The 27,075-nt window shown below is 37.9% G+C and overlaps 1 protein-coding gene across 7 annotated transcripts in view; it reads right to left on the bottom strand.

The window, feature by feature from the left end:
* NEK10 (NIMA related kinase 10) overlaps positions 1 to 27,075 on the bottom strand; it is a 180,765-nt gene that overhangs the window by 42,237 nt on the left and 111,453 nt on the right. For 6 of the 7 annotated variants that reach the window (XM_075125730.1, XM_075125731.1, XM_075125734.1 and 3 more), the window contains 5 exons: positions 26,821 to 26,950; positions 26,159 to 26,229; positions 20,040 to 20,253; positions 10,624 to 10,807; positions 10,446 to 10,532 (listed from right to left, as the gene is read on the bottom strand). In XM_075125730.1, the coding sequence (XP_074981831.1) occupies positions 10,446 to 10,532; positions 10,624 to 10,807; positions 20,040 to 20,253; positions 26,159 to 26,229; positions 26,821 to 26,950 (686 nt within the window). The remainder of the gene's footprint in view (positions 1 to 10,445; positions 10,533 to 10,623; positions 10,808 to 20,039; positions 20,254 to 26,158; positions 26,230 to 26,820; positions 26,951 to 27,075) is intronic. The other variant, XM_075125735.1, reaches the window with a different exon arrangement.

The raw sequence follows: 27,075 nt of genomic DNA, 5'->3' as shown, positions 1-27,075 counted from the left end.
AGTACACAACAGCAGAAAATAAATACAAAACTTAAAAATTGCCACTAATTTTTAGCTTTTTACTTTGGGCCAAATTCTCTCACTCTTGTGTATGTGAACAGTACCTTACTTCTCAAATAGTCCCACTGATTTAAAGACATAGCAGCTAAGCTGCAATGAAGTTAACTGACTTGCTCACAATTATGCAGTGAATCAGTAGGAGAGCTAGAACAGAACCCAGTGTATCTGTTCTCTAACCACTGGACCGAGCAGTCTCCTAATCAATGCTAGGACATTCATTCATATAGTTCCCCAATGCATTGGGGGGGGATCCTTCATAATCTTTACTATTTATTCACTTATAAGCCATGACAGAAAAGATTTCTGTACAACTGTTCTATTGATGATAACTTACCTACTGCTCCGCAAACCATTTTAATTCTAACTGTGTTTAGACCACTGCCTCTTGCCCCCATTTTGTGTGGGAAGGCAGAATATGTCTGTACATTCAGAACAAAGAAATATTTCATCCTATCAAAGGCCATCTTAATAGCAGAAACTAAGCAGGTCTTCACCATTTTTCCTTTGCATATTCATAGTATATTCTACCCTTGTCTGTGGTACCTCTCTTTCCACTATTGGTAGTAACAATGAAAGTATTATCGTCGCCTGGGAACAGCAGTGTTTAATTACTCAGAATTGGACAACACTGTACTAAAACGTATTGTGCCAGATCTGACACTAGTTTTCCCACCATTGCCAGTGCTGGTGGAGCTGCATCAGTATGAGAGCAAAAATCTGAGATTTCAGAAAAGGCCCATCCTTCAAATCTGAATAAACTTCCAAGTGACTTGAATCCTTTTCCATGAGGCTCAAGCACATGTCAAGACGTGAGGCCTTGTCTACACTGCCACTTTACAGCGCTGAAACTTTCTCACTCAGGGGTGTGGGAAAAAACCAGCCCTCTGAGCGATGCAAGCTTCAGCACTGAAGTGCAGGGTAGACAGTGCACCAGCACTGGTAGCTACTCCCCTCGTGAGGGTGGGTTTTTTTTACAGTGCTGGGAGAGCTCTCTCCGGGCGCTGGTGCTGCAACTACACAGCCACGTTCCTGCACTGCCGCAGCAGTGCTTTAATGTTACTCGTGAAGACATACCCTCAAAATGTGCTACATTATAGTCTCTACAGTTTTCTTCCCTTTTCAAGATTCCCTGGCAATAATGAAAAGATCGTGAAGGAGATTGTCCTCTATCATGTGGAGCTCAGTTTAAGATAAATTATAAAAGAAACCATTCATCTTTTATTTAGGTCAGAGCTGACGATAAAAAAGTCATACCTCTCTCTTGTTTTCCCTGTTACTGTTGTACAGCAAAACAGGTACACCTACTGCATGGCACTTGGCTCAAAGAATAGGTAAACGATGCAACTACAAATGGGCTAGATTCTCTTCGATGAGTCAAGAAATAAAATATAGAATATTTTGGCTGCAAATGGATTTAATAGTGAGATTTAAGACAGAGAAGAGAGTTTCCACAGAACGAATCAACATCCCCTGGGCCCTGATTTTGATTTAGGCCTTTGGGCACTACTGACGTACAAATAACATCAACAGGAGAGCCATGAAACTCAGTATCACGTGATGTTTACAGGACATTTTGACGATCGTTATATCATGGCTCCTGATTAGGGAGTTTAGAGTGCTCACTGTCTCAAACACATCCTTGTGAAATGTAAAAACTTTGAGTGGGGCTCTTTGGAGTTGCAAATGGCTCCCTTTTTGTTTATGGAAGCAAATACAATAATATCAATCCAAGGGTGGTAGTGTAGTTTTAATTGACACTGGGATCACATAGCTTGGGTAAGGATTTTGGATAATAGCTTCAAGACATGGTTGTAACAGAGTATAATGGGTTTGAGGAATATAGAAGAACAAATAAGCTCCTAGAGCAGTATCAGACACCATTTGGCTAGAGACCTCGTTTTGAACACAGAGCTGCTTGATGGAGTTCTGAAAGAGCAGTGTTAACTCAGAGGAGTCAGCTGCCCCTTCTCAAGAACGTACATACTTCTAAATTATACTATATATACAGACTCCTATCCCTGTGTCAAATACATTGTCTCCCAAACAGGAAATAGCTTCCTTCCATAGTCAAACCAGAAGCTGACTCATCATATTTGACCTGCCAATCTTGTGACTTATGAATATACTGTTGCATGATATTTCACACCAAAGAGCCTGTCTCTATACACTCATAAGTACCTGGCATACATGTAATAGAGACAGTTCCTGAATCACATACCAAGATTGGGGAAATACTTTTTAGTACCAAAGAAACAGAAGTAGTGATGCAGGTCACTAAACAATAGCTATTATCCAGTGGCCCTGTTGTGGTTAACAATAATAATTTGAATTAGTGTACCACATAAAGTCCTCAGCCGAGACTGGGGTCCCTTTGTGATAGACACTGTATAAACGCACAGTAAGTGTTTATACAGTGATTAGCACAAGGAGGCACCTCACATTTAGGCACAACAATAATACAAATAAATAAATACTACTAATAATAATACTAGCAGTAACAGATTGTAAGCTCTCCAGAGGAGGAACTGTCTCAAACAGACAAGCCAGACAAAGGATGAGAGAGGAAACAAGCACAAACAGGTGAAGGACTTGCCCAAGGTTACACAGCAGGAATGGAACTCAGATTCCCTGATAAGGCCATACTTTCTCTTTCCCATAGAAGTCTCCTTGGATTTTGTAGCCCCTAGGGCAAGCTTGGCTTTATTATATTTACTGCCTTGCCTTCATTATACTCAGCAGTAATGCAAGGAATCTACAGGCCTGTATCCTGTAACACATTGGCTTCAGCAGTTAGCATAAGCCTTGAGGCCTATGAACTTTGACACAGATAAATGACCTAATGGTCACCCCTAAGTTTTGCGGAACAGAGTGTGAGGGGGAATTTTGCCCATAATGACTTCAGCCAATACCAGCTTTTGGATAGAATGCCTGCAAATGTCTGAACACAGGAGTGCCATGGCAACAAGTTGAAGTACTTGAAAATAAGTTGAGATCATTAATAAACTAATCTATAGGAGAATGACCCCTAACATTAGTAGCATGAGGAAATACAAATAAGGAAGAGGGCAGAACCCCCTACTGAATATGCATTAGACATAGTGGTATCCGTGTAACATTTTATAAAAGCTGTATCCCAGCTGGGGGGGGGTGGGGGAGGGAGGGAGGGAGAGATGTAGCCCTTGGGAGGTGCCAGAATGATTGCAACTGGTAATGATAAGGAAGATAATGGCTAACAATTTAAGTTCATCTGCAAGTGATGGTGAGAGCATATGAATGTTCAGATGTACATTTATTATCTCTGTCCACCTTACTGGTTAGAGTGTTTGTGACTGTGCTAAATGTATTAATAAATTTATTGTAAATACAGAAGAGTTCCTATAGTGTGAGCGTTGCAACTGTGCACATTGGAGTGTGCACAACTATACTGTAATTTTAGTAATACTGGGCCTGATCTTGGGTCAAGAATCTGTCAACCCTCAAAGTAATAACTGGGAATTCTTAAGTAATCAAAATAATTTATACATAATCTGTAGATCAGGCTACAGTTTGAATGGGGACAATGGTGTTGTGTGGGGAAAATATGGTTTAGTCCAAATGGCTTGTAAATTGAGGGCACGTCTCCACAGGGATGCTCGGAGAAGTTAAGGAGAATCAGCTAAAAGTGAAAAGTCAATGGGCATAAATTAAAGTGTGTTAACCCCACCTCCACCCGTGTTGAAGCTCTTAATCAGAAGTAAAGTGGTCTTACTTGTTTGCTATATATTAATCCTCCTTGGAGGAGGATTAAGCCACAGGTAACTAAGGCTACTTTACTCCTGAAACAGAACATCCACCTGGGTGGGGGGTAATGTGCTTTAATTTATGCACGTTGACTTCTGACCTTTAGTTGATTTGTTTTAACTTCCCTAGTGTCCCCAGGTAGACAAGCCATGAGTGTTGAGACACATTTCTTAGGGCCTGTCCACATTTGAAATACTACAGCAGCACAGCTGCAGCTGCTGTAACACTTCAGTGTAGACTCTACCTATACCGATGGAAGGGGTTATCTTGTCGGTGTAGGTAATCCACTTTCCCAAGAGGCAGTAGAGCTAGAGTAATGGAAGAATTTTTCCATCAACCTAGCACTGTCTACACCAGGGGTTAGGTCAGTATAGCTACATCTTTTACGGGTATGGATTTGTCTACAGTGTAGACCAGCTGTTAGTTTATGGTAGTCTGAAGGCAAAATAAATAAATACCATCCAGAGACTAGATTCACAGAAGAATGTAGGTACCTAACTACCACTTTACATGCCTAAACCCCAGAATCAGGCTCCACTGGGTTTCACAGAAGTCTAGTAAGTGTGCCCCTGAACCTGCTAGTGCCTAAACTAGTTTGGCATCTAAATTTTTGCAGTAAATGTTCCATAGGCACCTATGTTTCTGCTTCTGGGTATCTGCTGCTGCCCCACCCAAGGGGTCCAGAGCCTAAGTCCCAGAGTGATTCATGAACCATGGAAAATAAGAGTTGCTCTGCCAAACTTGCCTGCAGGATCCAATCTGAAAAGCCTACTCAGAGTTCACCTACTGGATTGGGCCCCTATAAATGAGCTTGCACAAAATGGTTGGAGCTGGGAAGAGGACTCCCTCATAACTTTTAGGGGAAGTGTCTAGGCCAGATCCTTTGATCTTTACCAGTCCCTCTACTATGAAAATTTCTATTAATTCTGTGAGGTCTTTTAAGAAAATCAGTGGGGTACCAGGAAAGTTACTATGATTGCCATCTTTAATTGGAGACTTAATTCAAAGGAATATTTAAGGATTTAGTTTCAGGACTCACATGAACATCGGTAAAAGTCATATAAATAAATTCTAGTGCACAGTTTTTAAAATTTTCCCCTTGCAGTAGTCTGACCATCTTCTTGCCTCTGCTTACAACATGTAATATTAAGTGAAGATATTGTGACAAGGAGAGAAGGCTATAAAAAATAGGGAGAGAGAATGTTTTGCTTTGCTTTGCTTTTCTGTCTGGTAGTGTCTTTAAAAAAATGCCTCCTAAAACTAACTGGACTGAAAGGAAAATTAAATCAGCGCTCATATAAGAATCATTGGTGTGCCTGAGGGAGGGGAAAACAATAACAGTATTTGTTTTTTTTAAATGCTTTTTCTAACATCTTCTCAGTAGCAAGGTCAAATTAACCAAATTATATATAACAGTTTTTATAAGCTTTTTAAAAGTTATTTTAGTTGATCCTGGGCAGTAGCTGCAATTTCAGCAACTACATCCTGCATAGGCATTGACTCCATGGGTGCTGAATGTGCCCACTACCAGCCTCTGGCAAACGGAGGCTAGGGATACCATCCCTGTCCATTGTGGTTAATAGTCATTGATGGACCTATCCTCCATGAATTTATCTAGTTCTTTTTTAACCCTGCTATAGTCTTGGCCTATACTGAATCAACTGCACACATATTGTACTATAAAAGTGTTTCTTGTAAGGTATCATACGTAAACTGGTGACATGCTGGTCAGGAACACCATGATGTGTGTATGGACTGTGTATAAAGTTATGTATATGTGCCAGATATATATTCTTAAAATGTGTTTTGGAGGCAGTGCATAAATCAAGCCTGACACAGATAATGGAATATGGATTGACCATGAAAGAATATTAACATATAAGGTAAACAATCAAGCTACAAGTGGTGGAGGAAACAGTGTACTAAGCACACTGGAGGACAGAGTCTGTACCCTAGGGAATCTACCTGGCTCTCAAGGCATAGACAATGGATTTGGGGAAATATAAGGAGAGTAAAAAGGCATTCTAGTTGTTCATCACTTTGGTAACAAAAAGGACAACACCCTCTGATTCTCTGAACATTGGATCCTCCTACCAGGAAGGGATGGGGATGCTGTAAGCGAGAAAGCCATTTAAGAAGACACAATTTGCTAGAATTACGTTTTAGGCCTATAAAGCATGTTATTTTATTTGCTTGTAACCATTTTCTGTTTCTGTTCTCTTTGCTTAGTATCACATAAATCTCTGTTCTTTATTAATAATCTTAAGACAATTAAATGGATTCGTTCCTATATGAACTGTGACCAAAAGACACAATATCCCCACTGCAATAGACACACAGGGAAGATCATAAATAATTAACTACGCTCTTGTCTAACCTACAAAATATCTTTCAAGGAAACTATTTTTTTAAAATGATTTTAACAACAATTTCATATAGCACTATTTTGTCTGCAACAGAAAAGCTTCAAAACAGATTCCAATGAGAAACTGCTGATCTTGAATTAATATGCAAACTAGATACCATTAACTTGGGTTTGAATAGAGACTGGGAGTGGCTGGGTCAGAACACATATTGAATCTATTTCCCCATGTTAAGTATCCTCATAGCGTTCCAGCTGCTGGGGTTACTTTCATCCAATTATCCCCTCCACTATATCTCTATTGAGTTAATTGGCACCCTCAATCAATTGAGGGTGGAGATTTGTGTGACAGGATACTAAGTCAACTCCTGACTCAGTACACCCAGTAAGATCAGATACAAGTCATTGTCAAGAAGCATGAACAATTACGACAGCATATGAGGTTTTTTGCATAGGGCAAACTTGAAGTTGTTAAGGGAATCGGTCTTGTGAAGTTAAAAATGACTGCACTACAAGCTCAGTCCCCTTCTTCTTATAACTGTTAAATACAGTTCTACCTTTACAGATTTTTTTTTAAAAAGGGCATAAAGTATATAATTAAACATATCACAATATCTCCTGGCCCATAATCGGGCCAAATACTTCTGTATTATACCTTATCCTGCACACCAGTTTCTGTCCCATAGAACATTTTGGCACAGAATGCCTTTTTGCAAAAGATCAGGAAGTTTCAAATAGGGAGGAGAGGGGGAATCCTGCAGAGAAAGAGAGTGAGTGATGTCTAGAATTCCTGGGTGCTGTTATTCACTTGTAAAGCAGGGGTGCATGCTGAAAAAACATATTCATAGGAATGATACACCATATCACAATCATTAGAGCTGGATGGGAAAGAGTTTTACCTGTTGTGTGAAAAATTCCCCTTCCCAAATCAGGCAAAAAGTCAAAATCTCAAAAATGTTCACAAAAACAAAATTCTGGGAGAAAATAACTGGCTTGGATCAATTTAAATATTTTGTTTCAATTTTGACCATGTCCTATTTTTTAAAATAAATATATAGAGAGAGAGAGAAACAAAAAGTCATTTTGATCCAGAAAAAACAAAAACCAGAGTTTTTCATTTAGAAAATGTCAAAGCAAAATGTTTCAACAATTTCAAAACTGTTTTGAAAACTTTTTTTCAAGTTGAAAAATTCATCAAAACCAACCCTTTTCCAAGAAAAGTTTCAGTTTAGATGTTGCATTTTCTGTTGAAAAATATGTTGTCAAAAATTCCTTACAGCTCTAATAAAGATGCTACAAATATCAGGGAACTTTAAAAATTTTTAAAAACGAATATTTTTCATAAAGTTGTCTTTTATTTTTCCTAGAAGAAAAGAACTTTTGACAACTTTTTATACCCAACACTGAAAATATTCAGCATTAAGTAGAAACCACAGCCTGGTGATCTAAAATCTGTGATTTATGTAATTATTTTTCTTAAATGTAACCCAGCAGTGGTTTTGTACCAGTTACAAACTTTCTTGGTGGGGAAATGTGACAAATTCTGGAATTTCTAACTAAAATTAATGGGTGTAAGAGGAACTGATGGATTCTTTCCCCTTTAGGCACTTCAGTGGATGAGCTGAAACTTGGCAAAGAGCTATTTAGCCATTAGTAAATGAAGATGCTTTGTTAGTGTGCAAATCACAGCCCAAGAAAAATGAATGACAAGCAATTTAGATTCACTGATTCATAGATATTTAGGTCAGAAGGGACCATTATGATCATCTAGTCTGATGATCCTGCACAATGCAGGCCACAGAATTTCACCCACCACTCCTGCAAAAAACCTCACACCTATATCTGTGTTATTGAAGTCCTCAAATCGTAAAGACTTCAAGGAGCAGAGAATCCTCCAGCAAGTGACCCATGCCCCATGCTACAGAGGAAGGCGAAAAACCTCCAGGGCCTCTTCCAATCTGCCCTGCAGGAAAATTCCTTCCCGACCCCAAATATGGCGATCAACTAAACCCTGAGCATATGGGCAAGATTCATCAGCCAGATACTACAGAAAATTCTTTCCTGGGTAACTTGGATCCCACCCCATCTAATATCCCATCACAGGCCATTGGGCCTATTTACCATGAATATTTAATTACCAAAACCATGTTATCCCATCATACCATCTCCTCCACAAACTTATCGAGTTTAATCTTAAAGCCAGATAGGTCTTTTGCCCCCACTGCTTCCCTTGGAAGGCAATTCCAAAACTTCACTCCTCTGATGGTTAGAAATTTATTTATTACACAACTAATGACATTTTTGGGATGGGATGCCACTTATAGGCCAGAACTGATAATAAATGATGAGTCATTTGAAAGAGCTGTACAAATAACAACTTCAAATATAGGCTGCTACCTTCTCCAAAAATTATTAAGGGACTTTAAAGAGCATTATCCAGTTATTCTGTGTTTTCCCCCTCTACTGGCTAGACACTTAAATCAACAAGAAGACATATCAGTCAGTACGTGTGACGGAAGAAGGAAAATCATCTAGTAATTAGCACTGCATTGTAACAACCTTACCAAAACAGCAACATTCTGAATGGTTCTTGAAGTTTGGAATAAAACCCCACAAAAAATCTTCAGTCAACTGCATTTCTTCCACCTTTCGAACTTCTTAAACAGGTGGTCAGGAATTTTCTATCTGAATGATATTTTGATGGTACATGCAGTTTCCACAAAATTAAAATATTCTGCAGGAAACTTGAGATTTTACCCAAATAATTTGATTTTCTGTTCGGAAAACCAAAACAAAATGTCGTTTTTGGAAGGTTTAACCAAAACTGAAATATTTTGGTTTGCTGAACAAACCTGAAATGTTTAATTTTGAGTCAGTTTAACACAAAACTGCATTTCCCTATGGTGGGAAATTGTCTCATGGGAATGGTAGTTTGGATGACTCATGGCCTCATTCTCTCCTATGGACTGAATTGCCTGGCCAAACTGCATCTCCCAATGTAACACAGTCTCCCCTCTGACTGAGCAGAATGGTATATGGGAATCATTTGTTTGCGGGTGCATCATGGAAGATGTAGTCCAGCAAGTTGGCCCAGCCCATAGGAGAGAAAAGGGTTATCAGCTGTAACTCCTATGAGGCAATGCGCTGCCATAGGGAAACACAGTTTAATGTTGAATTGAACTGAAACGAAATAATTTGAGTCAGTTCAACAAACCAAAATGAAAAAAAAATGGTAAATATTGAAATATTTTGTTAAGATCAGAAATGACAAAACAAAATAGTTTGACATTTCTGAAGCAAAACTATTTGGAACTTTTCACTCCATGAAAAAAAAATTGTTTCAGTTTTTCATCCTGATTCAGGACAAAAACAGATGCTGAAATATTCAAATTCTCTGTGAGATGGAATTTCTGATTTTGGCTCAGTAGAGTTATTCAGCTTTTCAATACCATGATCCCCTTTTCCACACCAAGATGCCTGTAGGATCTCTTTCCATTTAACCAGGGCAAGGGGGTGGCAACCTTCTGACACCTGCTTCTGACCCACAGATTAAGAGCCCATTTAGTAATAAAATTGCTAAAAATCCAGGAAATCCCCAGTAAGCCAGCATTTACATGCACACCAAACTAAACTCCACCTGTCTTTCAACCATAATAACCAAGCATGGGCACACAGATGACTACACTGTGTAGTAAACTCCCTTTTAATTCCAACATCTAACCACACTGCATAATCTGATTCCATACAATCACACTCAAATGCATATCCAGACTGTATCTCTCTCCACTCCCTCTGTTTATCTAACATAGGCCACCTTTTTATTCTTTCACATAATCTCACCATTGTTGATGCAAGAGCCTCCTCCTCTGCAGCTCCATATGGAGCAGCCTTCTTCTACCTCTCTATCTCATCAGCTCTCTTATTTTTCAAATCTGAAAACTTATCTTTTCTCCTTTGCCTAAACAGCATCTCAATTTCTCTATCCATCTGCTTTTTAAAAGTGATTAGTATATTGGGATAATCTCATAAGAAAGATGCTATACAAAATAAAACAGCATTATATTGCAGTGAAAAAATGGCAACACTAGGGAACGTTTCTCTTAGTTTTCTTTTACTGGGGGCCTTTGCTCTTCCAACAGATGGAGAAGTTGCAATTAATCAGAAAGTCCCCAAATATTTCAGAACAACTCAGATGTCTTACTGTTAGAAATCAGTGTATTGCTTTGTGTGCAAAGAAACTCACCAAATGCAGACTCTTTCAAAGGACTTGAACTGGAGCTGCTGGAATTATCTGATATGTCCAGCTCATCATCTAATTCAGAGAAGACATCTGTGCATAAAAACAAAAGCAGAAAGGAAGCTTTTAACTAAGCTCTGAGCACAGTGCTATCATTCCTGGTGTTTCTTCTGCTATTGACTACCTTTCTCAGAGTTTTCTAAAGTGTAGTTGTCATCTGATAGGATTTCATCACATGTTCTGTCTTCATCTTTTCCACATGTTGGATGAAAGTTTTCGGTTGGAATATCAGTGCTTTCTGAAAATTCACTTTTGAAACTGGCTGCTCCGTTGCTGCTGCTGCTGAGGCTCGACTTCTCAGAATGCTCCTGACAATGAAGAACAAAGAGGAGAACTAGTGAAGGAAATATTACCAATTTTCCTTTTCACAACAATGTCCGAGGCTCATTATAAAATCTGATATTAAAAAGCCATAATTCATTAAAAAAAATTATAGTTCTTACTCGGCTGCTTGTCCTGCTCTCTCATTCTACCAGTGATTCTGCATTTATGGAAGAGCCCTTTACTTAACTGAAATGATTTTTACTTTTCATATAAAAGATGTCCTAGAAATTCTATTTCAACTCCAAAAATAGGTTGCAAAGAGTACTGACAAAGTTCTTTTTCACCATGTGTGTTCTCTACAACTAAAAGGGAAACAATATGAAAATATGAACAAATATTGGATTTAAAGATAGAAATATTGAACAAAGACATAGACAGGTCCCACAGACAACCAAGATGAGAGATTTAACCTCTTTCAGCTTGGACAATTAAAAGCAGACAGGTTTCCTGACATCATAAAGTATAAGGCAATCAAGTTTAGTTAAAAAAATAAAAACTAAAGTAAGCTTGATGTATATGCGTCAGAGACCTCATGAAGTGGAACCAACCTGATGCTGGCTATTATTGGTGACATAAAGCTAAGAAAATCAAAAACTGGCATACAAATTATCCTGCTGTTGTAAGTGTCTCCTGTATGTGCTGAATCTGTCCATAATAAGGAGGTCTTTAATGAATATAAAATGCTCCAACCACCACTCTGTTTATAGCTTTTCAGGACACGGTAAAGCTCTCTGATCCCTCTTATGCCTCTATTTTAATGAGACATGTTTTGAAGGCAGACCAGTTTATATTATTTATCTCCTATTCCCTTTTATCATACAACACTCCAACAGGATAATGTAAAACAAAGGATGAATTTACTTACAAACAATAGTTATTATACGTAAAAATAGGAACAATATATAAAAAGAACATAAAACAGATCATTAATTTTATTATTATTATTTATTTGTATTATTGTACTTTAATATTCAGTAATTTCAGGGGACAATAAAGTTTCTCCCAAACAGTCTGCATTTACGAAGGGTGCTCTGTTAGGTACTTAATCTTCTGGATATTAACTGATTCTCAGACCTTCTCCATACACCTCCCGTAAGGTGACTGTCATCTCACTGTGGCTTAGCAAAATGAATATAATTCCAACTCCTCCACTCCTTTGAAGGTCACTTAGTCAAACTCCTAAATACTGACTGTAGTGCTAACTGCCCAACAGTTTAAGCCAATTATTCCCTCCATTCTCTCCCCCATTCCCAATTCTACAACTCAACCCAGAAGACTAAATAAATGAATCCTCAGGAATTTTCACGGCAACACCTAACAGGAAGGATAAGTTTATGGCTCAGTACTGGACTAGGATTTAGGAAATTCTGTCAAAGGCTTCACAAGGGATCTAATGTATTTCACAATTTTCTGTTCCTCAATTTTTCCATCTGTAAAACGGGGATAGCAATACTTCCCTGCCTCAAAGTGTGTAGAGGATACATTTATTAATGCAGATGAGGTACTCATATACCAGACTGCTGACTACAATAGTAAAACTTATTATTATATAAAAAGGTACTATTTTTGGAATGTTTTAGGACTGTAGATTCCAGCGTTACCACATTACAATAAGGTAGTAACATGGAAAACTTAATTTTCAGTGTGCACCTGAAGATAAAATTGTAGCAATCTAAAAATTAATCCTAAAAGCAACATCATTTTTATCAATCTCTTACTAGCTCAGCTTAATGGTGTTAATTCCCCTTGCTTTTTGTTTCTGGACTACCCCAGAAGGGGAGACATTTTAAGTGAACTGGCTGAAGGGCTAAATCACAGGAAGAGGCAGGTCATTGCAGAGGTGGAGCAGCTGTTGGCAGGAGCCACCCAGCAGGGGGAGACATGCTACACCATGCCCAGCCACAAGGAGGTGCCAGTGGTGAGTCAACCCCTTCACAACGGTTGGAGAATGCAGGCATCCTTCCCATCCCTGGAGAGCAGGGGGACTGACTGACCCAGACAGGCAAATACCCTAGACTTAAAGGAATGGGTTGATAGGACAGACCACATGAACATAGAGTGTCTTCTCAAATGGATGACTGAAAACCAGCAGCAGCAACTCCTGCAGCAAATAGCTGCCCACCAGCATCAGCTGGTCTGGGTCTTATGGGCAGAACAGCAGGAACAGCAGCAAAGGCTGTTCCAATAAGTAATGGCCCTGATGGAGTCTTCGGGTCTCCACACGGTTCCCCCTCCAGTGGCTGTAACCCAGGCCAAGTGGCCCCACCTGTGGCAGTAAAACTCACAAAGACAGACCCTGGGGACAACCCAGAGGCTTTCTTGGTAATGTCTGAGTAAGTGGCAGAAGGCAACCCAGTGCCACCTGATCGTGGGCCACCCTGTTCTCACCTTACCTGACAGGAGCTGGTATGCCACGAGGCCAGCACCTGCATACCAGGGACTGGACACAGTCTCTGCCCAAGACTACGGCTGGGTGAAAGTGGCTATACTTGACTATCTTGACATCCGAAACAGGCTCTGTGGGTAGAAATCATGAACTACTTCCAGCCAGAAATACTTCCAGGGAGCTGGGTAGAAATACTTTCAGGGAGCTGGAAATTAAGAGACCCACCCAGAAAGGCCACCTAACAAGGAAGCAATGTTGCCCCTACTGCCTTACAGGCACCAGTGGTTAGTCAACCCCTTCACACCCCTCATGAGGGTCCAGGTGAATTGTGTCCCTTTTTCTCAGGGGTTCAGCCCTCCTTATACTGAGTTCCTGTCTTTGCCCAGCTCTTCTCAAAACTTCCTGCCAGATTTCTAATGCAGGCTTCTTCCTCAATCCCTTTCCCCTACCCCTTCCTGGTCTCCTCCATGCCAGAGAGACTCACAACTGGTCCTACTATTTCCATGACTTCTCTGAGAATGAGGAAAGCAGACCTTTATATAACCAGCATGTTGTGTCAGCAGCCCACTGTTTTCATGATTGTTGGACTGCAAGTCTCAGAATCCTTTTATTTTCCATTGTAAAGCATAAGTCTTAATTGTGCAGGACAAATGACTTCTGTGCACGATTCGATGCATTTCTTAAGAGCAGTTGAAGTCTGTATTTTAGCAAAATGCTATAATCCCAGCCACCAAGTGCAGTGATTTCAGATCTGGGTGTAAGATCTGTCTGAGACAGAAGATCTGAGAGAATTAGAAGTTGATATGTAGATTTTTTTTCATTGTGCTCTGAAGGCCCAAGAATCAGATTTTCAATGTCCTGCCTTGCCTGAACTTTCTGATGGCCCTTGATAAGAGGAGGGAAGGCATAATAGAAAATCTTGCTCCAATCTTCCCCATCTTGAGCAAAAGCCCTTTCTTATTTTTAAGTATGTAAGCTAAATAAATTGTGTCTCACCTCTTACTGTTCTTTAAAAAACTATTGCTATACATGAACCATACTTCTGCTTCCTTTCCAAGTGTTCTGTGGAGTTAACCTGTTGAGTGCACTCCCTATTCCTATTCCTCTCTATAATCACCACCTTCCCGACATTGGTGTATCAGTGCAATATTTGACACACACACACAAACACTCTCTCCCCATCCATGTACTTATATGGCCCTCATCACCAAGGATATGAGCACTATCAGAAGATTGTATCTTCCACTTTCAAAGGGGTGGACTCTGTATATAATAAATCTCTTCCATTGCTAACTTCTAGGAACCTATGATTATGAAAAACAAAAAACCTTATACTGTTAAATTTCTTTCTGACCTGTTCGCAACACAAACTTTCAGAAATGATTGAACGTTTTAAAAAAAGTAATAAAAAGAAAGTTATTGCTCTTTGACTTGGGTCTTTTTTGCCACATTTCAGCTCAAAGTGTTTTTATATTATATAATATAAAATATTGTAAAATATTATAAATATTAAATACATTTATAGAAATATAAAACCCTAAAATAAAAGGACGGTGGGTTGAGCGTAGAGGGTTATAATTATCACTCTTAATTGCAGAGCAGTGATGATACCACTATAATAAATGGCATAAAAACACTTGAACACATTAATGAACTGCAACTAAACGAAATTAATTAATACACTTGTCCTTGTCTTTCTAATGTCCTTGATATGTTGATCATATATTTTCACAGCTGACAATTTAGAAAATAAATCATACAAGAAATGGCTAATTTACCACGTTCAGCAACTCTTGAAAAAATAATACCACCAAAACATTTTTCACAACAGATGTATCTTATTCTCCCAAATCCTGCAAAAGTTTACTGATTATACTATACTATAATTAAGCAAACAACCTCTTCCAGGTTTTTTTAATCACACAAAAACGAGCTTCCAGTTCTTAAACTGTATTTCAAATATGTGCTAATTAAATGCCAACATGGAGCAGCGTCAGGATGAGATCAATAGAGCAAAAGAGGAAGAAGATAACAGTTCATGGAGGGCTAGATTTTCAAGACAAATAATGGTCCTTGGTCATTTTAAAATAAAAAACAATTGTGTACATCAGTGCAGATGTAAGATGCCTCCATGAAACTGTAATCACAACAAGTATAAGGTTTGCATATTTGAAATTAAAGTCAAGATTGTATTATGCTCACTGTAACATTAATAACCTGTTGCATTCTGAATGATTTGAAAACAAACATATTATTTCCTTCAACTAGTAAGAGACCGGCCTAAACTTACACACACAATTCTTTTAAAAGAAAAATACTGTTAGGAATGAACTAGTATCTGATTGGCTGAAGTTGTATTTAATTTAACCCTCACCAATGAATAATACTCAAATCCATCAAGTAAAAGATACATCTAGCCACAAATGAAGAGGAAATTAAAAATAAACATTAAACTAATCCAATTCTTATTTGTGTTCTGGAGCTGACAAGAGTAAAAATAACAAACTCATAACTGTTTTGCTAACTAAATTTTTCCCTTGTAATGCAGATGATACTTGGAAACAAATGCAAGGTTATCAGAAGTAGGGCCACCATCCTTAGCTGTGGCTAGGGAGTGCAGAGCTCAGTTTAGAGATGATAGAAGATTGCAAGGCAAAAGTGGAATTAAGTCACTTTGAACGCCCCCGATTCTGAGCTGGTTATGTGACTGTCCAGTTTTATTGTGTAAGTTACAGCTGCTCTTCATGACACTAGCTGCCAATAGCTTCAGGGGGCAGTCACAACCACCAGGGATTACTGGGGCACCGAAAAGCCCAGGCCATTCTCCTTCCCACTGGCCATGCCACTTGCCATTCATTGGGAGGAAAAGTGTAGGAGCTGCTTCTATATCACTGCAGGATTCCAGCCAACTGCACTGACTGTAGAGCTGCTTTGTGTTGCTGAAACAGTGCAAAGCGATCCCAATGCATTTCAGGAAGGGAGCTCTAATATTCAGGTTACGCAGAGATATTTGAACCTATCCAAAACGGCATAATATTTGAACTTGTCAAGTTAAAAATAGAGTTTATTCATGTAAAAATAAACAGAAGTTCAGCTCCCAATGGAATAGTGATATAAAAGATAAGCACCAAAATGCCCAAATCACAACTGCAGAATGGGACAAAAGTGACAATCCTTCCAAGAAGGCACTGAAAATTGGGAACGCTGAAGGAATATCTACTTATTCAGGTTATTGGGAAATACAAAAAGCTTCAAGTCTGTATTTTTTTCAACTGCCTGTCTATGACTACAAAGGGGGCCTCGTTAAGATGAAAAGGGCACACCAGACTCCTCGCCCCCGCAATCAAAGCATGTAAAAGACCTCACTCAATACTTCTCTCTACATAATTTTAGACAGCAATTGAAGTAGAACTGATCAAAAAATTTTTAAAGACGAAAATGTCTTTGAAATGTTTTCAGGAATATGTAGCTTTTGATGAAATTTTCTATGGGAAAAAGTCATTTTCATTTTTTGTTTAATAAAAACATTTAATTTCAGTGTCAATGTTTCATTTCAATCAGGTAAAAATGTAGCATTTTGACTTGTTTTATTTCATTTTGATTTTTATAATTTAATTTTAATATTATAGCTTATATTTTACTTCTGTGTATAATATGCAATATTTTGTATTATGTTTTGACATTTTCAAAATGAAACTATTTTACCTAATCAAAACAAAATGTTTTGACATTAATAAAATAAAAGGTTTGGAATGCTTCCAAATCAATTTTTTTTTTTTTTTTTTTTTGGAATTTCTACTCAGAGAAATTCTGAAATTTCAACTTCTCATTCTGATTCAGAATGTAAAGAAATTTTTAAATGTTGGAATTTCCTGCAGAACTTTCAGCCAAATGTCAAATTTAGCCTGAATTGGTTTTTGAATTTTGATATTTTAATTGGAAAAAACTGGCAGTTAGAGAAATTACATCCCATTTTTATGCCCCAACCAGGGTATGTGAATATGTTTGCTTCCTCAGAACTTCTAAGCATTACAGCTAAGGTAGCCAACTCTTGAGATCATATGTAATCATGAAAAGATAACGGATGCTGACTATGTAATCCAATAGGTATTTCTACAGTAATTGAATAAAAGTAACTTACTTTAAATGTATTGTACAGATTCTATTAAATGTTAGATGCGTGACATACAAAGGCCAAGTTTTTAAAACATGGGTGTCCAAAGTTAAACTTCCCAGCACCAAAGAAAGCCGCATGGCCTGCTCCACAAGGTGCCACTTGATGCACAAAGCTCTTGACACCTACATTCTCATCTTAGTTGACTTACAGATGGAGCATCTTTCCATAATGTGCCCTTCTTTTCTAGGTACAATAAACTCCGAGTGTGTGGAGGTTAGTATTAAGGATAGCTACCCTACACAATGGGCAGTGTTTAAAACCTGACAAGGGCAGCCCACCAGGCTAAATCCTACTTAACTAACAACTACCTAAAACCTAAAGGTACTTGCTATAGCTAACAATAAATAGCTCACTATATACAACAAAATCATAGAAATACTGATAGAAAAGTATGAGGTGAGACACAACATAGAATGTTCTGACTCAAGCTGTGGATGGTGAGAAGGAACTGAGGGAGTTGGCATGGCACCGCCTTTAAATAGCCACAGGCAGGGCTATGGGACCAGACAGCAAAAGCATTGTTCCTAGGGATACTTCTAGGCAAAGCTTTCTGGCTTCAGTGTTCTGGGAACGCACAAACCTGAGTGGTATACGTCTGCAACCACTCAAAGAGGCAGCTCAGATTCTGAAGCACAATTCTATGGCAATGGGGTGAATTACTCTACATATAATGTATGTTGCTACAGTCACATACTTCACAATGGAACTTTCAGCCCAGGGCAGTGTTTAAGGGCCATAATGTCAAAGAACCCCACATGCCACAAGACAATTGAAGGGCAGCGAGATTACAACCTCTCCCATGCAACCCCTACAAAGTATCAATTTTCTAAAACGAAAATGGCAACAAATTCCTCTTTTGAGCTTCTCCCTAGCCAAGACAGGAAATCCATGCAGCAGCTTCTGCATCCTGTGTGTTGAACACAAATAGGATCAGGATCCTCAGGAAGATGGGGAAATCATTTGCAGGAGCTTCTTACTAAGCAGCATTATAGACCCTGGCCATGGACTGAGGCCTGAAGGTCCTCCAGATTGGTCATCTGGGCAAAAGGCAAGCATACATGGCAGTAAGGCTCCTAGGTACCCCTTAGTATCACAGAACCAGAACCAGGATTTAACACTAAGAAAATTTGTATTTTATATGCTAGTTTTGTTAAAGTAAAGCACAGTGAACTCAAGTTATTACAGTTGTTAGGAGAATGTTTAAATATAAATTGCTTGGTTTCATACTATTGCATATTTGCTTGGTTTTATACTGTTGCATAATGTATGTGTATACAAGTAAATACATTTTTAGTTTTTAACCTACAGTAAGATTTTTTTAAATTGCCTATTTAAATACCATCTTCCAAAACCTGGCAAGCACTTTCTTGAGCTCTTCCACAGCTGTGCATGACAACATTGATGTTATCCTTTTAGTGCATGAGACAGGAAGTAAAACTGACCACCCAAAGATACTGAAAATGACTATAAACAAAGTGAGCTTTCATATGTGGAAAGTAAGCAAACTGGGGGGATATTTTCCCCAATACCTTCTTTCAGTTATAATAATCACAATTGACTTTTAACCATAGCACAAAAATTGCACACCAATGTGATGTGTGTTGGTGTCCCTTTAAATTGAAAAGAAAATCTGAATTGGAATAATTTAATAAAGATTGTTTTATGGGAGTGGGAGGTTTGGAAAATTAAGGCAAAACTAGGCAATGCTAAAATAAGTTACTTGTTCCATGAAATATTATACTGATCTGTGATGAAGACAAGGAAGCATCTTTAAGAAATCCACTGACTGGGGACTGGGAGCTACTGTCAATCTTTTTCTATGAGACAGAGGATTTTCAGTGAGAGATATAAGGGTGGCCTCAAATAACAGAAGTGTTAAAAAGTGCCCTCTTCAGAGAGATGTGATTACTGACTCTACCAGTATAGCTGTACAAATTACCATAACTTTACTTTTTTCTTGAGTTTATAATAATTTATACTATGAGTTTTTACTGTGGAAAACTTTTTTCTGTCATTTTTTTCAGTAAATTCTCCAAGAATACATATGAGCTGACCTTCATTAAGTAAAACACTGAAATCCTTGACTAAGCTCACAGAACACAAGCTCACAAAACAAAGCTTGAAGCAAAATGAAAGAACTGCAAAAGATGTTTCTGAAGAACTATATCAGATAGCAAGACAAGCTTAGCAAACACGTTATCAGCTCACTGCTCTTTATCTACCAACCTGTAATTAAAAATTAAATATGTGTAGGTGCCATCGTTTGTGAATCATGCACAGAATTATTCCATTGCAGCCAAGTGTACATTTTGCTATTCACTAACCATTTTAAAATGTGCATACATAATTAAATGTTAGAAGATTCTATTAAAAATGCAAGAGCCAGTATATTTCAGTCTGATTCATGCCATTTTCAATATTGGATTAAGGTAGTTTGTAAGATATTGTAACTGTTACTTGTATTTGTGTGCACATGGGAAAATTAATAAATATTAAGTTTAAAATAAATTTTAAAATCTACATGGATTTCAACTTTAATTTTATAAAACAATAGGCCCTTTAATTGAGAAATGCATATATTTTATTAGTCCACAAAATGTCCAGGCAGAGCACAGTGTTAAAGAAAAAACACAATGCTAAGTCATTTACTTACGTGAGATAAGATGGCAAGCTGCTGGTGACATGTCACTGCATTCCTATTAGCCTCCATGAAATATCTCTGGGTACGTCTCCTCTCGCGCTCTAGCTTCTTCTCCAAAGCAAACTGGGAGGTGGACAAGCCATCTAAATACTTCATCATCACATCAGATATCATTGAACTGACTCCTACTATGTCTGGACGAGTCTCTGCATCAGGAGTCAAGCACCTATTGAAAGATCCATTACCTAATGAAAAATCTATTCATAACACCACAGTTTTATTTACCTGTTTCTGGATATCTGCTTAATATCACTAACACATATTCACTGGTAATTATCAGTGGTCACCTTGGGCAGCAGCTAGGATAAAACTGAAATCTAGTAGGTCAACAGCTTGAAATTCCAAAAATGAATAAAAACCAAACAAACAAGTGCATACAGTGTTTGACTGGTACAGAGCACTTCGGTACAAAGTGAGAACATCTGCTAACTAGTTTATACAAAGATAATTGTGAAAGTCTTTGTAATGGTAAATTTTAAGCAGTGTTCTCACATTCAGTATTGACTCATATACTGCAGTTAAGTGTCGGGCAGCATTATACGTTAATAATATATGACAAGGTCAACATCTGATTCGAAAGAAGAGGGGCAGAGCAGAGGACAATTGACAGCAGCCGAGGATCTACCCCCAAAGTTCTTTCAACCAGCTGAGTTCAGGTATGTGTGTACATGAATCAAACACACTTCTTGAAGGGAAAAATTCAGAAAATGATTTTGTTATTCCTAAAAGAGTGCTATTTTAATAAACATATCCTACATTTATAGTAATACCTTATAAGATGTTTTATACAGTACTTGAGAAAACAAGTCTATTTAAATCTCTCTCTGTGCCAATTGTTCAAGATCTTTATGGTGTATGTCATTTTGTTCCTCCCTGGCTTTACTCAAACTTTTGTATTCTTTTCCTTTTAACAGATGCAGGCTTGTTTTCTGTTTTAAAAAATGGCAATCAAAGGGAAGTTTATTTTCTTCACTTCAATCCACTGAAATTTGTGAGAAGAAAAGGAGTACTTGTGGCACCTTAGAGACTAACCAATTTATTTGAGCATGAGCTTTCGTGAGCTACAGCTCACTTCATCAGATGTTTACCGTGGAAACTGCAGCAGACTTTATATACACACAGAGAATATGAAACAATACCTCCTCCCACCCCACTGTCCTGCTGGTAATAGCTTATCTAAAGTGATCAACAGGTGGGCCATTTCCAGCACAAATCCAGGTTTTCTCACCCTCCACCCCCCCACACAAATTCACTCTCCTGCTGGTGCTAGCCCATCCAAAGTGACAACTCTTTACATAGTCAAGTCGGGCTATTTCCTGCATAGATCCAGGTTTTCTCACATCCCCCCCACCCCCATACACACACAAACTCACTCTCCTGCTGCTAATAGCTCATCTAAACTGACCACTCTCCAAGTTTAAATCCAAGTTAAACCAGAACATCTGGGGGGGGGAGGGCGGTAGGAAAAAACAAGAGGAAACAGGCTACCTTGCATAATGACTTAGCCACTCCCAGTCTCTATTTAAGCCTAAATTAATAGTATCCAATTTGCAAATGAATTCCAATTCAGCAGTTTCTCGCTGGAGTCTGGATTTGAAGTTTTTTTGTTTTAAGATAGCGACCTTCATGTCTGTGATTGCGTGACCAGAGAGATTGAAGTGTTCTCCGACTGGTTTATGAATGTTAGAATTCTTGACATCTGATTTGTGTCCATTTATTCTTTTACGTAGAGACTGTCCAGTTTGACCAATGTACATGGCAGAGGGGCATTGCTGGCACATGATGGCATATATCACACTGGTGGATGTGCAGGTGAACGAGCCTCTGATAGTGTGGCTGATGTTATTAGGCCCTGTGATGGTGTCCCCTGAATAGATATGTGGGCACAATTGGCAACGGGCTTTGTTGCAAGGATAAGGATTTGTGAGAATTTCCAAGAATCATGTGAGCTGGAAAGGACCTCTAGTGGGTCATTAATCCATTTCCCCTGAATCATGGCAGAACTGATTTATTTACTACTGAATATCTAAGAGATGGATATTTAACCATGAATATAATCATGACTGTGATTTCACAACTTTCTCTGGCAACAAGTTCTTATATTTACAAATTTTTCCTGAAATATTGAACATAAATTACCAGTTGCAACATAAAGCCATTGTTTCTTTGCTCCTCATTGGCTGAAAAACTGATACCTGGCTTATTTATAGCATCCCTATTATGGGCAGGTATCGCATCTCAATCACCTGGAGTGAACATGTCCAGCTCTCTTAACTTTTACCCATGGATCTTATTTTCCATATCTTATTTTTGCTGTTTTCCTTGAACTCTTTTCATTTTGTCTAAATCTCTTTGAAAGTATGAACCAGAAACTGAACATAATACTTCAATTGATCAATACTAAGGAATGCAGAATATTTATCTGGTTTATCTTATGCTTGCCACAACTGTTAATATCACCCAAATAGAATATTTGTGCTAGTGACACCTTATTCCCAGCTTCTTTCATATAATTATCTGTTACATCTATTACAACTTATTAGAATGTGGATAAAGTGATGAAAAGTTCAGTTATACTGATAATTATATGGGATTATCAGTGAACAGGTTACAGTAGTCACTGTGTGTATAGTTATAAAAGGTAACTGAATAGTGGGCCCTCAACCAATCAGATACTTTAAAAATTGTAAAAGGAAGTATTATTATGTATTTATGAATAAGAGGGAGGAAGAAAGACACAGAGGGACAGATCCTCAGCACTGTGAAAAAGGATAGCTCCCTTGAAGTCACCATGAGGATCTGATCCAGTCAGAAAGAGACAGAATGAATACATGATTACGGCACGATGAGGCATGAAGGTATTATCAGGACACATTTGAGATGACGGCATAATTGTTAAGTGGTGAGAAGTAAGTGAGTAATGCAATTCATTCCAAATGAGTGCCAGTAACACAGAATGTGCCACATATGCTACAAAACCCCATACCTATTTTAGAAATGTTATTGTTTTTTGACTTCTTTCACTTGTATAGCCAGGCTTCCTTAGTTACTGTGAAACTAACTGTTCACGGATCAGGAGGGAGCCATAAAACCTTTTGAAAACAACCAAAAATATGTTTTTTATGCCTAAAAGTGGCATGACTTGAAAGTAATTTATGTCAGGACTGTTTCAAGCTTGAGGTTGAATCCTACTGGAAAGCTGGGATTCTAACCTTTCCAATACATCAATAGGCTTGGAAAGATTAGATTTTTATTGGTAAATGTTGGTAGATATCAATTTCACTATACACACAGAAACTGCCAAAAAATACTTCCATTGATAATAATCTAAATGTACAGACAGGCAAAGTAAGAAAAGTGCTGCTTGAGAACTCAGAGTTTGATTTAGGGCTATTTACTAGCTATGTTTTGACATGTGATGTTGACAATTTGTGTTTTAACAGTTATAAATCTTTAGCTCTTTGAATGTCAACATCTCCTGTCATTATATCATTATTGTCTGACCCTTATTGCCTGACCCCGCCATAATTTTCCACAACTGTGAAAATGTAAATCAATAAAAATCTAAAACGCCACTTAAAAATAAACATCAATAGTATCTGTCAAAATTATAAAAAAAATAAAAATTGAATTCTGCTAAGCCTAGACATAAGCTAGAATTTCTCACTGTTCAGGGCCATGAGAGAACAGGAATTCTCTATATAGAAATGATGCTGATATAGGACCCAAGTCTTCCTTTTGTGGGGTTAGTTTGACTTTTTTGGAGGCAGAATCCCACATTTGAGGAAGAAAGCAGAAGCATTTTTGTTTCAGGTTGATTTTTTGTAAAGGGAGGTAGAGGGAGCTGAAGCTACTCAGAAGTGCACAAACTAAAACTGTGTACTTCTTGCCTTGCCCATTATCACCAGTCATAGTGGACCACAAGCTAAATATGAGTCAACAGTGTAACACTGTGGCAAAAAGAGTAAACATCATTCTGAGATGTATTAGCAAGAGTGTTGTAAGCAACAAGAAGTAATTCTTCTGCTCTACTCTCACTGATTAGGCCTCAGCTGGAGTATTATGTCCAGTTCTGGGTGCCACATTTTGGGAAAGATGTGGATGAACTGGAGAGAGTCCAGAGAAGAGCAACAAAAATTATTAAAGTTCTAGAAAACATGACCTTCCATGAGGGAAGATTGAAAAAAATTGGTTTGTTTAGTCTGGAGAAGAGAAGACTGAGAGGGGACATGATAACAGTTTTCAAGTACATAAAAGGTTGTTATAAGGAGGGAGAAAAATTGTTCTATTTAACCTCTGAGGCCAGGACAAGAAGGAATGGGATTAAATTGCAGCAAGGGAGGTTTAGGTTGGACATTAGGAAAAACTTCTTAACTGTCAGGGTAGTTAAGCACTGGAATAAATTGTCTAGGGAGGTTGTGGAATCTCCATCATTGGAGATTTTTAAAGAGCAGGTTAGACAAACACCTGTTAGGGATGGTCTTAGAATACTTTGCCCTGTCTTGAGTGCAGGCAACTGAACTAGAAGACCTCTCGAGGTCCCTTCCAATCCTACAATTCTACGTTTTTATAAACCTAGACCATTTCTTCTCTCCAAAAAACTTGTCTCCTGAGTGCTTACTTCATGTCAGAGTAATGCCAAGATGAGAGAGCAAATCAAATTCCTTGCTTCATTTCCAATAATAAAGGACAGAGCCTTCAGCATCTGGAAGTCTAAAATTAATTCACATCTGATCATTCATACACACTCCGAATCCCCAAATTATATAAAACATAGAGAGAGAAAAAGAAAAACAAGGGATACAACAGAGGTAACTCTGAGCTATATATTTATGCTTACAAACTGTACATTCATCAATGCTTCTCATTACATGAAGATAAATACAAGAGAAACATCCTGAATTTAAAAAATTTCTAAAGAAACTCCTGTATCAATAGAAACAAATTAACATTCTATTATAATTTGCAGGATATGGAAACATGCAATATCTTAAAAAGAGGCACTGGGAGACTCATTTTATTGCACAACTCAACTTATCAGGCACTTTTTAATGATAAAGAAGGAAACATGCAACCAATAAACCATTTACAAGAGGAACCATTATTACAAGGCTAGACATGCTGATGATAGTGGCATGTCTTATATGTATTATTAGCAGTGTGAGCACATCTCTCCTTTTTCCTTTAACCCTGAAGCCTTTCTACATTCAGAGACAAAAGCTGAAGATTATTAAAGTCAGTACATTGTTACATTGCCATCTGTATTAATGAAAATGTACAAAACAAAGCACCTTTCTGGAAAGATTGAGAAATAAAACGACATGAGTAATTACCTTTTAATAAAAAGAACAGGAGTACTTGTGGCACCTTAAAGACTAACAAATTCATTAGAGCATAAGCTTTCGTGGGCTACAGCCCACTTCATCAGATGCATAGAATGGAACATATAGTAAGAAGAGATATATATACATACAGAGAAGATGGAAGTTGCCATACAAACTGTAAGAGGCTAATTAATTAAGATGAGCTATTATCAGCAGGAGAAAAAACTTTTGTAGTGATAATCAAGATGGCCCATTTAGACAGTTGACAAGAAGGTGTGAGGATATAAGTATCCTGTTTCTCATTGGAGTCCGTTTTTGAAGCTTTTCTGTTGCTGAGTTTGAATTAATATACAAACTAGATACCATTAACTTGGGTTTGAACAGAGACTGGGAGTGGCTGGGTCATTACACATATTGACTCTATTTCCCTATGTTAAGTATCCTCACACCTTCTTGTCAACTGTCTAAATGGGCCATCTTGATTATCACTGCAAAAGTTTTTTTCTCTTGCTGATAATAGCTCATCTTAATTAATTAGCCTCTCACAGTTTGTATGGCAATGTCCACCTTCTCTGTATGTGTATATATATCTCTTCTTACTATATGTTCCATTCTATGCATCCAATGAAGTGGGCTGTAGCCCATGAAAGCGTATGCTCTAATAAATTTGTTAGTCTCTAATGTGCCACAAGTACTCCTGTTCTTTTTGCGGATACAGACTAACACAGCGGCTACTCTGAAACCTACCTTTTAATAGTAACTGACAATTTTTCAGAGTAGACTCCTTCTGGCACTGGTTCATACATAGCCTCTACTATCTGCAAAATAAATAGTTGAGAGTGAAGAAAATAAAGATATTCCATTATACATATGGAAGTCTGTGTGATTAATGTTTTTCCTTGGAACAACATGACAGACATTGCATCACCAGTATATGTGCATAAAGAAACTTTGGAGCATATCTTCTAATGCAGAACTTGTTATCAGATAAACAGATTAATATAATATTAGGTAACTGTAGGCTAAAGAGCTACAGCATTTAAGTCAGGGTGAAATTTACACAAAAATTGAAATATCTTTTATCTATGATAATGTTCTAGACTGCTAGTAGTGCACACCCTATTGTAAATCCAACCCTATAGTACCATCAGAAACCTTTAGAATCGAAAGATCCTACCATCAAATGATAGGGTAAAAATGTATTGGTAATTAAACTGTAAGATGATTCCGTGTGTAAATTCTAGTGGTTACAATGGCAACATTGCAATACACACCCAGATTTTACTTCTACTCATTCACACTTTTGTAGTGCAAAGTAGCTTGTCTTCTGCAATCGTATATTTGAACCCTGGGAGCCCCAGAAGGTGCATGCAAAAATAACTGCAGTTTGATCTAGCAAACCTGCGTACTTTAGTTGCCAAGGAGAGCATGTTGGTGCTGTAAAAAGGTGGCTTCAGAGTTGCCATCTGATAAAGGATGCACCCCGCAGCCCAGACATCAGCCTTCTCGCCATATGGTTCACTCTTTACAACTTCAGGACTAAATAAAAATAAATACAATTTAATACTCACTGAAGGTAGGAGAAAAGATCAGGTGTAGAAAATACTGAGTTATTGATATCAATATGTAAACACAGAAAACAAAAGCAATCAGTTACCATTTCT

The sequence above is a fragment of the Caretta caretta genome, chromosome 2 (genome assembly GCF_965140235.1).
Source record: "Caretta caretta isolate rCarCar2 chromosome 2, rCarCar1.hap1, whole genome shotgun sequence".
Classification (NCBI taxonomy): Eukaryota; Metazoa; Chordata; order Testudines; family Cheloniidae; genus Caretta; species Caretta caretta.
This window is presented reverse-complemented; position numbering and strand designations above follow the sequence as displayed.